General features: G+C 51.8%; 1 protein-coding gene across 1 annotated transcript in view; it reads right to left on the bottom strand.

The window, feature by feature from the left end:
* PLXND1 (plexin D1) overlaps positions 1 to 14793 on the bottom strand; it is a 71446-nt gene that overhangs the window by 41722 nt on the left and 14931 nt on the right. Inside the window, exons 2-9 of the mRNA XM_027746419.2 lie at positions 12450 to 12626; positions 9944 to 10075; positions 8035 to 8135; positions 7232 to 7361; positions 6541 to 6715; positions 4958 to 5066; positions 3940 to 4042; positions 944 to 1048 (exon numbers count right to left, since the gene is read on the bottom strand). Of these exons, the coding sequence (XP_027602220.2) occupies positions 944 to 1048; positions 3940 to 4042; positions 4958 to 5066; positions 6541 to 6715; positions 7232 to 7361; positions 8035 to 8135; positions 9944 to 10075; positions 12450 to 12626 (1032 nt within the window). The remainder of the gene's footprint in view (positions 1 to 943; positions 1049 to 3939; positions 4043 to 4957; positions 5067 to 6540; positions 6716 to 7231; positions 7362 to 8034; positions 8136 to 9943; positions 10076 to 12449; positions 12627 to 14793) is intronic.

The raw sequence follows: 14793 nt of genomic DNA, 5'->3' as shown, positions 1-14793 counted from the left end.
AAATCCCAGCTGGCATTCCAGGACAGGGAGCAGAAGGAAGCCAGAGTGCCAGAGCCCCTCCAGCTGCCGAGGTGCTGTGGCCCCTTTTCTGTTGACTCCATTTCCTATGGGTTCCATGCAGTATTGCTTCCTCCTCAGCCACCTCCAGCATCCAGAGAGGAAAAAGATTTCTGGCCCCATTTTGCTGATTGTGGAAGGCACATCCTCCTTCCCAGAGGCCGAAGCTGTGCAGGAAAAGACCACCCCATCTTGGTGGGAGGGTCCGCTCTGCCCCCGCACCAAGGGCAGGAGGTGTGGTGGGAGCAGTGCCTCCACAGCCCTCAGTACCCTGGCACCCCAGAACAGCTCCACCAGTACTTCCAAAACTCTTCTCCCCTGCAGAACAAGAAGCTGCCTGGCTGCCCAGCGTGCTGGAATCATCTGCAGAGGCACAGCAAACCCAGCCCCATGGGCCCTGCTGAACTGACCCAAAATGACTCAGGGCGGCTTTCTACAAACACCAGTGCTTACTCAAGCATTTTCCCAGTACCCAGCCTCTCTGCCCCAAATTCCTCTGGTTCCTTCTGGTGTGCAGTGCGTCTCAGAATGCACCATTCAATATCCACTCCCCCTTTTCACCCTGTTACAATTTGCATGTCAGAAAATTTCAGAGAAAGGACTTTTTCATACCAAACAAGCTCTGCACTGACGACCCAAAGTTAAGTCAAACCATGTTTCTGTGCTGTACTCAACTCTGTGGCTCTGCCAGCACAGGCTCCCAGTGCCCAGCTCAGGGCTGTGTCCTTTACTCCTCAGTGTGGGTGCTGGGGCGGGGCTGGCACGTGGCGCTGGGAGAGTGTGACACTGGCACGCTCTGCAGTGGAGCAAACACCCACAAGGGAACTGGGAGTTTTATTTCTCCCAAACACCCGAACCTTCCCAGTCCCTCTAGGAACATTTTTACCTTAGAGAAAGTCGCATTGGCGAGTGAGATCGTGATGTCCCGAGATACTCCTGTGGGCATTGGCTCCAAAGGGGCAGGTACTATTCGAGGACAGTCAATCTTCTTCTGTTAGGTACAAAAACAAGGAAAAAAGAGGTTAGCTGGGTGCGTGCTGAGCTTCCTCAGTGACAAGACAGGAGGACACATCAGGGCCCTTGGTAAGACTCATTTCACTGGGAACCAGGTACTGCCAGGTGCACAGCGACTGCATATCCACGCCTCAGCTGCGGCTCCGGCAGTGACATGGTTGGAGTGACACTGAAGGGAGCCACTGCCACCTCTAACAGCAGATCTGCCAGTGTGACCCTCTCCTGCCTGCTGGAAGCCACGTCCCATTCACTGCATCAGCACTCCTGCCAGCCCCCAAGGAGAGTCTGTGTTCCAGGGCCTTCATCCTGCACGGCGGCACCACGGGGCACAGGGGTCTCACGTGTGTGTGGAGGGAGGATATGATGAGCCACAGGGGATCCAATGAGGGGCCTGCACTAGTAGGGTAGCTGCAATGAAAGGCTTAAATAAAGTTGAAAAATGATTTTAAGAGGACATCTGTCCCCCTAGTTTTGCTCTCATTTTAAATTGATGTCTCAGACACTGGAGCTGACTCAGAATTCCAGCCCGTATGACAAGCCCGTCCTGTTCTCTCATGAGATGTAAATCACAGTGCGAAGCTACAGCAAAAATGAAGCCAGCTTCTCTGTGGCCCCAGGGTACATCCAGAGTAATGCCTGTGACAGTGGAGCCATTGGGGTAAAAGACAAAAAAAAAACTTGGTCCATTATGCAGAATCATTTGCAGCAGGTAAGATTTCCTCTCACTTGCATTAAAGGTTAGCCCACTGTGGCTCCGCTGATGCCAGTGCTGCTGCTGTGCTCCAAGGAGAGGCCAAGCCTGCCCTCCCAGCACCAGGATGCCTGTCCAGACACATCCCTGGGGCCGGACATATCCCTGGGACCAGACACGCAGTGAGTGGGAAGTTTCTCTCCTGCCCTCTCCAGACCTACCTAGGGGTCAGGAAACTACCTAGAAGTGCCTGTTTGTCTGTGGAGAACATGCTTTACTTCTGTCAGGACACTCATCTAACCAAGTACAGTTGGTGCCACCGAAACAAGGAGATTAAATAACAGAGGTGCACATGATAAGGGATGCAAAACACCAAAACAAAGCACAGGGGAGAGATTTCAGTCCCAAGCTTCTTCCAGGGGAATCAAAAGAGTTAAAATAAAATCAGCAGGGCTACAAGAAAATTCATGCAAAACCTCCTATGGCCTGGTGTGTCCTTGCATGTCACTGGAGCTGGCAAAGCTTCCCAAGAGAAATACACTTTAGAGGACTGATTAACTTGTCGTCTTGCAGCTCCTTCTCCTGCTGTTCACCAGCAACCAGAAATAAAGCTTCCAGCTGACTATATCCTTCGTGTCTGGATCAGGGCAAAGGGGTTGAATGTTTTAGATGCTGTGGATGGAACTGCTCTGATGCTGCTTTCCCAGTGGAGCTGCGCTCAGGTGCAGTCGCGCCCGCAATGGTTTATTTACTGAAAGCTCTGACTACATGAAGAGGCACCGTGTTTCCTGGGCTACAGAGCACCTCATCCTGCAGCTGCTCACACAGATCAGCAAAGAGAAAACAGAAACATGCCCAACCAGCTGAGCATCCAGCCCAACTGTACCTCTGGAGTAGGAGATCTGAGACAATAAAGTCAGTCCTCTGCTGATCTAGGACTAACCCAGGGCAGTCCCCAGCCAGTCCCACAGCCCTGATGTCAACTGATGCCACTTCTGGAACTGACACCCCCAAGCCCCTGCCCCGAGCAGCAGTGCCAGTGCCTGGCAGCACATTCAGCATGAGAACCCACAGGCCCAGTAGCCTGGCACGTGCCAGACCTGCAGCACAGCTCCCTGTGCTCTAGCACAGGGCAGACACCCCACAGGAGCAACTGTCGGGATGGTTTTCAAGTGCCCAGCACTGTCCAGACAGCCAAACACCAGGCACTGGAACCCAGAAAGCAGACAAAGCAGAACGTGCTTCCCCAAAACACCTGGGTATGCACAGGGAGGCACAGCTGATCCTGACACGCCACCCTGCACTGCTGGGAGCTGCCACCCAGCACAGACTTTTCCATTCCCATTTCCCAGAGATTTACACTAGACACGATCGCGTGGAGCTGCAATGTGGTGGCTCCAGCTCCATCCCTATCCTCATTACCTGCACTCACAGCCACCCACCTCCCCTACCGCTGGAGGAGAGTGGATGCCACAGCTGGCCCAGGGGTCAGCCTGGGGCTGAAGGTGGGACATCTGACACGGGGCCAAACTCCTCCCAGTGACAAGCATGGGGAACACTGGAAGAGCTGAGCCAAGAGCAGAGCACCAGTGCTAAAGGGATATTCAATTTACGGTGTAAAAACTTGGCTTGGATCTACAGCAGATTGATTGCTAAAAAGCCAATTTTATTTAAATTACCTTCAATTTAAATTTCAGAAGTAGGGACACACTGAGTCCCGGTTATTAAAGCTACAATTTGGAAAGGGGAGATTTTCTCCTATAGACAAGCACCACCAGTGGTGCTCCAGCACGTTATTAACATACAGCAACCACAAGTCAGAGCCTAGGGAATGGTGGAGTATGGCTGCGTTTCTCACACTGAAACCCAGGCGGCCCAGGATGTGGAAAAGCAGCAGCATTGCTTCAGATATGGGAGGTTATGGAGAGCCAAGGGACAGAGCCCACTGAGGGCACCAGGACAGCTGAATACTTTAGCCAGGCTGCCAGCCTCCTCCCACACACACCTCGGCACGGCACAGCACGGTGTGATGCAGCTGCAGCTTTACATGCCTGCACACACCCCTCTCCTGGATACCAGTTGAGAAGGGTGCCCCAACTCCAGCCGGGCACAAGCTGTGCCAGCAAGTGGCTGTTGGAGGAGGCTCAGAGCCTGAGCAGCAGTTTAATGGGCCTCACCTTCATCTGCAGCGCGTTGTCACACTGCGAGTGGTTGGAGACGCAGGTGTAGGTGGAGGGGCACCAGTGACACTTCCACCTGGCCGAGAGGCAGCTGGTGCACCTGGAATGGCAAAGGTATGGTGAGAAAAGCAGAGTTTAGGCTGCTCAGAGGAGCCACACCTAGGCCCTACAACCCATCTTCACACAGTTCAGTCTACAATGGTGCCCAGAAAAACCCATGGCAGGTGCTGAATTTCGCTCTCCTCCTCTCCCTGGGAGCCAGCAGGGGATGTGGGCAGAGCCCATCACCCCCAGACATCATCTCCCTGCTCCAGGCCACAGCAGGCCAGGAGCCACACACCTGCTGAGCATAAAATGCTTTTCTGCCAAAAACACTCTTTCCCTCCATCCGTCTCTCCAGGGAGCCGGGCAAGTCAGGCCTGATGAAGGCTCTCCCTGCTGTTTGCACAGGCACGGGAGTGCCAGCAGGTAGGACACGGGGTCCCTGCAGCCTGGCCCTGCTGTTACACTCCGGAGAGGTGGATGAATTTTGGAGAGCGGCACCAGAGTCCAACTCCAGCCCATCCTGCTGATGGGGGTATGTGGCTGCTCCCGCCCAGGGCTGGAAGGGGCAAGAGAGAATGTCCCTCCCTTCCCCAGCGCCCCACAGATGCTTCCAAGGATTTCTGGGGAGGCTGGTTCTGCTGCTAAAGGGTTAACAGACCAAGCTTTATATAAAAATATTATTCACGTTTAAAAGAAACCCAACATCTCCAGATGGTTTGAGACGACGTGAGGACCCTCCTCTGTAAATCCCTGGTATTGCATCCCCCACGATCCTGCCAAATCCTGCTCAGGCCCCCAGCCACCCACTGGCAGGGGCTGTGCTCTCCCATTAACCCCACACAGGCAGACCCTCATCCAGCTGTGTGCTGGCACCTCCCACCTCCAAACCACCCCACCTGCCTCCATCACCCCGGTGCCACCCGTGCCCTGCCTGTGGGGGCCCCGCTGCCCGCACACCGGGGTCACTTACGCTCTCTTTGGGTAAATGTTTCCAGTCCTTTTGCAATCATAGATGGTGAAATTGGCCTGGATAATGTTTTTGCTGTTGACCCGGAGAGCAGTTTCAACCACCACGTGGTCTGAGAGAATCAAGCCAAAGAATATTGGGTTGCAAGAGCCCCTCGCTCACGCTCACGACAAGACAGTAGACAAGACAGACCCTTGGGAAAACAAGGGCTAAATCTGATTTGTTTTCCCTAGGGCTTCCTCCAAGCTGCATTTCAGAGCTTGGACCAGCCATTCTTTGTCCTCTGACTTTCAGCCCTTCCCTCCTAAATCAGTGCTTTACACTACCCTCACAGAAAAGAACATTGTGGCTTTCAGCACAAAATTTCAGCGTGTTGTGCAAGTGTTAATTAGCAGAGTTAATAATTGTCTTCACGTACAGTTGGTGCTAAATTATATTTTTAAAAAATGTGGTAATTTAAACATGTTAGTTATCATGTTTTAAAACCCTGCTCATTTTCCCCATGACAACAAACACTCAGAGGAGAGTGGAAATCCCTTTTTTGGCTGCTCAAGATGCCATACTACCTCCCCTCCCCCCAAAATTGCTGAATTTTTTTTTCTTTACAATTTTGCCATATAAGCACCAAGGAGAAGAGACAATGCCTCTTTCAGAATATGGACAATAAATCAGCGCATTGGATTCCAGAAATTCATTTGGACATTGCCATAACCAACAATACAGAGCAGTTAATGATCTCCCATTCTTTGGATAGCTGGGGAGAAAAACAACGCAGCTTTACAAATGGGCCTAGGAAAAGTGGGATTTTCAAAAGGACTGTCTAATTCTCTCTCTACTGAAGTCAGCCATCTTCAATAGTGCATTCACTCCAGGCTCGAAGGATGAAAATTTAATAAGCACTCATGTCTGGAATGAAGCACTGAACTTCTCTAAGGCACTATGAGAGGGGCCGACTCCATTGCTAAGTGGCTGATCTCAGATGGGGTCAGCTCAGCCATCAGCTCGGCCTCCTTCAACTTCATCCGCAGGCGCTCGCCCCTCCGCAGGCAGCTCCACGGAGCCTTGGGACGGGCATCCCCTGCGGTACCATCAGAAACCAGGGGACACTGCAAAGCTCCATCTGGCTCAGGGACTAAGAGTTCCTGAGCTCTTTTAGGCACCCACTTGCTCTTTTTCCAGAGCTTCTCCTGAAAGGCAGTACGTGTTGCAGAGGGAAATTAAACAGAGCAATTGAAAATATCAATATAAGGAGCAACATTATTTGTCCAAGGCTGAAACATTTTTGGCTTGGTACTTACTAAATCTGAAGCAAAAACTCAAATCAGATAAAAGTAAGTCCATTAACTGGCATTTAAATTCTGATGTTTAAAACAAAAATTGATAGATTTGAAATACTGTCACTTTGTGGAAAGATGGTGGAACTCCTACGCTTCAGAGTCATATGCCCTGTAAAAGAGAAGCAGCTTTGGGCTTTTCTTCCCTGTATGCATTATCTGCATATACAAATGGAAAAAGAAATGAAGTCTATTAAAAATTATGTCCACAAAAGTGGTTAGAAGGAACCCAGCTTGCTTGCCTCTACATACCTTGGTCATCAGGAAATGCTGGATATTTCTCACGTGGAAGCAAACTGCAATAAATAAATTGGTTTACATAATCTCCAGCAACTCTAGCTACTGTGTGGATGTTGTTTCCGTAGTCACATGAAATATTTGTTCCATTCAGGTTCGGGATAGTTCCATTTATTTGTATTATCAGGGCCTATATTAGACAAAAAAATCAGTTATTATGTCAGAAAATTACATTTAGAATTTTTCAACATTTTAGAAGCTTTTCAGAGGTAGACGACTCCAAAACAAACCCACAAACAGGGTCTGTCTTTAAACAAAAAATATTTTGATGAAAACATTAAAAATACAATTAAAATAGTTAAAAATAGCAACAATACAAAACCAGAAAATGAGTTGACTCAGCCATCTGCAGCTGATCATCTGTGTTTGAAATTCTGCTACCCTCCCCTGTGTGTTTGGTGCAGCAGCTCTAGGTTCTGTTTGCCTACAAGCATCCAGCCAGCTCCAGGGTGCTGGAGGTCACCCCCAGCCCTCTGAGAGCCTTGGCCTGACACAGCAGCTCAGCAGAGCATCCCCCTGACCCACGTGTGAGCCCTGCAGAGCCGTGCTCTCTGCTGGAGGAGCATGGAGAGTTACCTGCCCTGAGAGCAGGTAACGGCTCGACGGACACTGCAGGTGATTGATTTATTACTGGCATCAAACGCACCGGGTTCTCTTTGTCAATATTGATCTCGGGCTCCAGGATGGTCATGGAGGGGCACTGCTGCACTCCTTCACTCACACTCGCCCAGAAGTTGGCCCCTGTGGAGTTGGTGCACTCATGCTGCAAAGAACACCTGCAACGGACAGGGGAACAGCTCATGGTTGATGAGTTTTAAAATAGGTGATAAAATTGTTGAGTTCCTTGTGAGAGAAGATTCTGAGAAAATCCTGTGTCTGCATCTTTTTCCTCTATCCATGCAGCTAAGCCTCGGTGTTTTCTGCTATATTTAAAGTGTCTGGTTGCCACGATAAGAGCACACACTCCCACAGCACCAGGGGAGCACCAGGATTGAGGAAGGCGGGAGAAGGCCAGGCTTAATCCAAACTGAGGAAGAGGAGGTGACATTCTGTCCAACATCTTCAGTTTGCAAACATGGAATCTAATTTTGAATATCCTTTTCTGAGTGTGATTGTCTTCTACTCATAGATGAGAACTGCAAGGGCAAAAGCTGGTCTTTCACAGGGTGTGGGCTCTCGCAGTCCCATGGTTGGATGCTGGCAAGACATTCTCTGCACTGGCAGCTGCCTGCAGCGTGACAATGCAGCTACAGTGAAGTCCTGGCTCTGAAGAGCATCCCAACCCTTTGGGCCAGATGTAATTGTTTTTAACAACACGTATTTCATAAGGAATGGACAAAGACTTGTGGCAGTGTGACTGCAAGGAAATACAAAAGACACCAGAAATTCTTGCCCGGGCTTGAGGGCCAAAGGACATGCCGAAGCACACCAGGACACGCCTGGTCCTACCTGGTCTCCATCGTGCACCACCCGCAGTAGGCGTCAGCGGCGGCCAGGCAGTCTGTGCACGTCGAGTACTGGCTGCAGGCAGCCACCTTCACCCGCGTCATCTGCACGACAACAGCACGACTGCTTCCAAATGTTTTACAGCACCACAGGAACACCCGCCCAACTGGGACGTGCCAGTACGGCCACGCACGGCTGGGGACGAGACAGCAGTGCCTTGGGTTGTGACACCCCTCAGCCTGCAGCACGTTCACTGACAGCAGCGGCAGCAGACCCTGGCACCACTTGGAGGCGGGTGCTGTGCCACGGCCACCCACTGAGGGACCAGCCCGGGCAGCCACCTGCTGCCCACTGGGGACCTCCAGAGCCTGTCCCAGGGCAGGGAGGACACCCAAGGGTTCGGGTGCCCCATGGTGTGCGCAACTGGCTGGGCTGGGCTGGGCTGAGTTGTGCTGAGTTGGGCTGAGCTGAGCTGAGTTGGGCTGAGCTGAGCTGAGTTGGGCTGAGCTGAGCTGAGTTGGGCTGAGCTGAGCTGAGTTGGGCTGAGCTGGGCTGCCCCTTTCCAGCCAGCGCCATGGCAAGAGCCATGGGATGGCCAGGCTACAGAGAGTGACACTGCACTTTTCAGAGGTGTCAGATGAAGGTGGCTTCACAGCTTGTTCCTCCCTGTGAAAAGTTCTCATCCATACCTGCAGAAAGTTCCTTTCCAGGTAGAGCTCAGCGCTCCCTGGCTATTTATGCAACAATCAGAAAGCAGCACCACTCTAGAAACCTTGATTTGTAAAGAAATCAAAGTACCTCTGGGAACTCGCTTGGCAGGAGCAGTTGGAGAGAAAGTATGTGTTGGTTTCTGCTTTCTCCTCCTTTGATCTCTGAACATTTGTGAAGGAAACCTGAGTGGTTTGGTACAGCAGAGACTGAAAATGTGAGGTGCCAAGAGCTCTGAGGTCCCACTAGGCAAGTGCACCATGGACCCTTGAGCTCCTTGGCCAGACCCCTACTTCACTCACAGCACCTTGCTGCTCCCTGGCCCTGTGGGGCTCAGCAACCCCATCCCAACCCTGTCAAGTCCTGTGGAGCTTTCCAGGATGCTAATTCCACCCAAAAAAATTAACTTGTTTGATTTATTGGAAAAGAAGCAGTCAGAGGAGGCACCACAAGCATCACACTGGGTGTTTGTTCAGCCTGAGCAGAGAGCACAGCCCATCTGGGGGCTGAGACAGTCGGAGGTGTCCTGGGAGGGGTCTCTGAAATGATAATGACCACTCTGCACAGAATTAGGGTTTGGAAAATACAAATACAACATGTAACATTTGTGGCTATGCATCTGTTTTGACAGATTAAAATGTAATTCAGGACAAACCACCAGCGCCTAGAACGCTCAGCTCTCATCTTCCTCCTCTGTTCACTTGACGGACATGAGGTCGTCTGTCTGTACCTGCTGCGGCTTCTCCAGGTCTCTGCAGAGCACTCCTGCAGAGGGCTGAGCAGAAACCACCCCAGGGAACACTTCTGACAGACAGACTTTTTGTCTGCAGGATCTCCTAAAAACCTCCCTAAAGACCACGTACTCTCATCTTGGGGTTTCTGTACAGGAACAACATCTGCTTATTTCTGCACTCCTGTCAGTGCAATCGCTTTCAGTATCTTTCACTCTCCTGTCTGTCTACCTGGCCACCACAAACACCTCACAAGCCAGGTTGCATGGTCTGACCACCCCACACAGGAGAATGGACAGGCACAGGTACCTCCCCAGAAACCCCTTTGACATCCCAGCCAAAGCTCTGAACTTCTTGTCTCTGTCCATTAATATTAAAGCAAATCTTACTGTCCCGCCCTGCTCCCAGCTCGGTGCTAAACCAAACACGTGATGTGCTCAAAGCACTGTTTTGTTGAGGACTGAAAATCTCACCTGGTAGGAGGTCATCAGATAGAGATAGGTGGGATCAGAAGGGTCAAACTGCATGATGGGGTGGACAGGCTCTCCATAAGCCACTGAAATGGATCTCCTGCTAATAACCTTCATGGTAGTGTCCAGGTTAATCTGTAGTGAGAAGAAGCCACTAAGACACTCCCTGAGACCATTTTTCAAACACTGGGGAGAAGATTATTTCTCCTTGGTATAAACAAGAATCAAAGTGGTATCCAGCAGTGCCCCACATTGTCAAGCACTGTAAATATCTGCACACTTTGCAGGCTGCACGCACAGAGCTTTCCTGGAAAGCCAGCTCTGTGCCACTGGGTAGGCACACCCTGGCCCAGAAAGCCCCAGCCCTGCTCAGTGACGCAGGAACTTCATCACCCACTGACCCTCTGTTGGAGTGGCTGCCTGGAAAGCTCCTGGACTGAGGTTCTACCCCTGCATGGTTGCATCCAGCACCCACAGGAGCATTCCTCAGCTGTGTCCAGTAGCCACAGCAGCGTTCCTTGAGTTACCCTAATGCAAGTGGCACCAGCCTTCAGCCCTCATCACATACATATGCACATTTCTGTAGAGAGAACAGTGAGTTTTGAAAGCCTAATGAAAAACAGCGAAAATCAGCAACAGGGCTGTACAGCATGGCATCCCCTGCTCCCTGCATATTTGAAAAATAAGTGTTGTCACACCCAGCCAAGAGAAGCTTCTATCCCTGCTGACTCCAGAAGACCACGGCAGCTGCCACGAGAGTACTGAGTCCTACCTCGCTTCATGAATCGCCAGCTGAAGTGCTGGCAGTGATGGAGAAGGCTGCACAGCATCAGCCTGCCTTTCAGATCTCTGAATGTCTTGGCATTTGACTTGAAAACTCAGTAAATTAAATGTGGCATTGCTGAGAGGAAATAACAATGGGGCTACACAATTTCTCGTGACAGTCACTTTTCAGCTTAAAACAGAAAGGGAGTGAGGAAAATTCCTGCCTCCCTACTAGCAAGGGAAGGCAATAATCATAAGGATCAAGTATGCCTCTCCTCTCTAAAGTCTGGATTAATTAATTAACATAGGTTAATTAATTCGTACACTAGAGCAGCACTGACATGCCCCAGTAAGACAGCACAGGCTCAAAGCAGGGGCTTCTCTCTGCTAAGAACCATATGCAAGCACTGCAAGTTATGCAGAAAAAGCACGGAACTGCCATTGTGCCCATTTTAAAAGCTGGCTAGCCAGAGGCTAAATGAGTTCCCTGGGATCAGCCAAGATGCCCATGAACCAAGCCCTGACACCCTCCACTGCAACCATCCTCTCACCCTTCCTGCTGAGATGTGCTCCACACGTGGCTGTTTCCAGATGCCTGCCCCTGTGTCCCTCTGCCTCCTGGGCACATTCACCCTACACCCTCTCTATGCAGGCACTTTCCCTGGCTCTCGGGGGCTGCAGACCCTGCAGGAGAGCCCCCACAGCAGCACGGAGGGGCAGCGACCACCAGTCCTCCTGGTGCAGCAGGCTGGGGTGGGTTGGAGGACATGAGCTACCCTGGTGCTGGTGGGAGCAGAGTGCATGAAGTCCTGGGTAACCCCACCACAGGAGTGTGTCTGTCTGTGGCCTTCTGGACCTGAACATGTGGGGAGTCACCAGGACAGACCCTCTTACCCACCATTGCCCCCTAGGGCGCTGCACCCTGGCACAGCTTGCCCTGGCCACGCTGCCCAAGCGCTGCTGTCCCTCTCATGACTCCTAAACGTGCACTGGCCCTCACCAAACGCCTGTTTGCAGTGCAGAATCAGATTAATTTCCCATACATGCCCCTGGCAGCCCTAATTGCTGCTGGCAGGAGCTGGGTGAACACTATTTCTGCCCCTCTGCTGTCTTTTCTCAGGCAGCAAATCTGAATGATAACTCACACAAAGTATCTTGTGTCCCGTGCCAAAGAGCAAGGAGCCCTGAAGGTAAAAGGGCTTCTGGTTATGCAGCTGTGTTGTAGAATTAGATTACAGCTATCTGAGCAAATTATCCCAGCAAAGGGTAGCCAGGAGCCTCTCCCTAATGGAGGCTCCACAGATAAGGCTGCTCTCTCCAAGATGATAATAGAGCAGAGCTGTTAATGCCGTGTGAACAGGCTGCACTGCGTGTGGCATGTGCCCTCCAGCCCACTGCGCACAGCTTGGTGCCAGCTCCCTCCCACCCGCCCAAATTACCTGCCCCTTGGGGCAAAAATCAAAGCAGGGAGTTCCTTTGTGATTGTTCCCACACTTCTGCCAGGAGCATTTGGATGCAAGGAGAGAGACTGGATCAGTTTTCTTCCCTCCAAGCACCTCCAACCGTCCAGGTTGCAGCAGTACCCAAAGATTTCTTCACTGCCTGACGGAAGCAGGTGCTCAGACCAAGTCAACAACAGACATTGTCCTCTGGGCAGACCAAAGGTGCTGGAAGGGGAGGCCCCGACACCCGCCCTGTCCCCCAGCCCTGCTGCCCCATGCTGGTGCTGCCAGGCCCTACTTGCCTTCAGGAGTCCTCCACTGGCGGTGCCCAGGAACACAACAGTGTAGTTGTTGACGCTGGCCACTGCCACTGCGGTCAGGCCACTGTAGGTGAAGATGGGGGTGGCTGTGACGGGGTTCACGATGGCCAGCGGGTGCTGGAGGTGCGCTGCTCCACAGTCCAGCTGCTCCGGCTGCAGCTGTGGAGAGACACAACTATCACTGGGCTGCACAAACGTCAGTGGGTTCCCCCACCACCCCCCTCGGGCACAGCGGGATCAGACTGCTGAGAGCTCCACTCTGCCCTGCTAAAGCCCCTCACTGCTGAGTCAAAGTAAAAAGCAAGTGGCCCTGGCAGATGAGCTGCCTGCAAGGGCTGGCATGTGGAGAACGAGATCAGTGTCGGTACTCCCATGTCGATTCACTGTCAGGTGCCAAGGGGCAAAGGCAGAGGACAGTGGTTAAGGACTTGCCAGTGAGCCGTGTCTCTGAGCAGGCATTTGGCTTGTTTGGCCCAAAGCAAGACAACAGACTTGACTCTTCTATGCCAAATTAATTAGTGAAATTGCCGCATGGCAGTAGCATTTGCAAGCAGGACTGAATGCCTTATATTCCTCCTACCCTGCCGAGACACACCCAAGATTTATGACCCCTCTCACCCCAAATCCTCTGAGATTCTCATGTAATTTCTGCTCAGACAACTTGGGTGGATTCAACAACAGCTGAACATCACAACAGTCTCACTGCCAACAATTCACCTGCAGCAGGTGCAGTTGGAGCTGTTCAAATGACAGGCACGTTTCAAGGGCCATTACCACATCACCTACGGTGTCATCCCAGGTTTAGCCCAAGGAAGGCCATGCCCGTGCTGTAACCCTCCCTGTGGCAGGCAGAGGTGGCAGGGCTGGCATTCTGGCAGCAGCAGGTATCCACAGGCCACCTGTGCCCAACCCAGGCCCTAACTGTGGGAAGGACTGGTACAAAACTCCAGCAAGAGACACCTGGCGGGGTGCAACCCACACCCCAAGGATGAAGTACGTTTATGCCTTTCTGAACCCAACCATAACATGGATAGCCTGGCCACAGAAACTGTCAGGAGTGTGAATTTAAGCAGAACAAATGCAGGGATTTGAGGCTGTATCTGACAGGGAACTGGATCGCATGCCTCTACCAGGCAGAAGGTGACCACCAGCCTGTCCAGAACAGTCCCTCCCCGCTGGGCTGCACCACGGCCTTGATGCTAATTCCCTTGTTATCATAACTCTTTCATCGATGGAACCAGGCTAAAGCTTCAGCTCTCTCTCCTTTCCAGATGGTTCAGAAGATTAAGCAAATCTTTAGGCTTTGCAGCAAGAGCATGAGACCGGTCAGGACCTCCCCTCCTCTGCCTGCACCCCGCTTTGGGGTGCACCTCCTGCCTCATGCCCATCTGTCCCCCAGCCAGCACCATGTATCTTGGGTTGGTGCAATACATTCCAGGGCAGAAGTGGGAAAGAAACATGCTAAATCCCAAAATGTACACAAAGCAATGGTGTTGTGCCTGCAGGAGTGAGGGACGGTGTCCCCACACTGGAGGAAGGGAAGAAGCCTCCAGCAGAACCCCCCAGGACTGGTGACCTCTCTGCCATGGTCATAGCCACCCCAGGGGTCAGCTGGCATGGGGACCACAGGCCATGGCACTGCCCACTTCTCCTCTTTGCATGGGAGAGGACAGCAGCAAACCCCACTGGGAGTGGTGGGTGCCAGGCAGCCCTTGGGGTGTTGTAGCAGCCAGTCAGCAAACAGCACAGGCTACCTGGGCACCCGGAGCCGTAACACCCCACAGCATCCTCTGCACAACAGCACGTACCTCTGACTGCAGGGACCGTGCTGCTGCAGACACATCCAGGGCTCACATCCCTGCTGCTGCACCGGCACAGCCATGCTGCAGCCAGTGACAGGCTGGGTCCTCTTCAAAAAACCACCCTGACCTTGGTCCCCTGCACCCCAGCAGACACCAGACCCTGTGGCCACCACTGGCTGCATCAGACACGGAGTAACAAAGACTGAAGTGAAAAACTTCCTCTGTTCAGACAACTGCCAAGCAGGAGGCAGCACGTTCACAGCTGCACTCCATTCATAGGGGACCAAGACAAAAGGAACAAGTTTATGGATGCAATGCTAAATGCATTTTGCAGTTTTATCACACCTCATTCTATTAAAAAATAAAATCACAGCCCAAATTCTTAAGTGTGTACATTTGCCCCGTCACTGGGTGACACTTTTTTTATACCATATAGAGAACACAGTAAGCCATTCATGTTTCTGATTTAATGGTTCCTTCCCTTCACTACCAGATCTTTAGAAACGCACTTGGGTTTATTTATT

This window comes from Pipra filicauda, unplaced genomic scaffold (assembly GCF_003945595.2).
Source record: "Pipra filicauda isolate LSUMZ 115617 unplaced genomic scaffold, ASM394559v2 scaffold139_size1960392_pilon, whole genome shotgun sequence".
NCBI classification, from domain to species: Eukaryota; Metazoa; Chordata; class Aves; order Passeriformes; family Pipridae; genus Pipra; species Pipra filicauda.
This window is presented reverse-complemented; position numbering and strand designations above follow the sequence as displayed.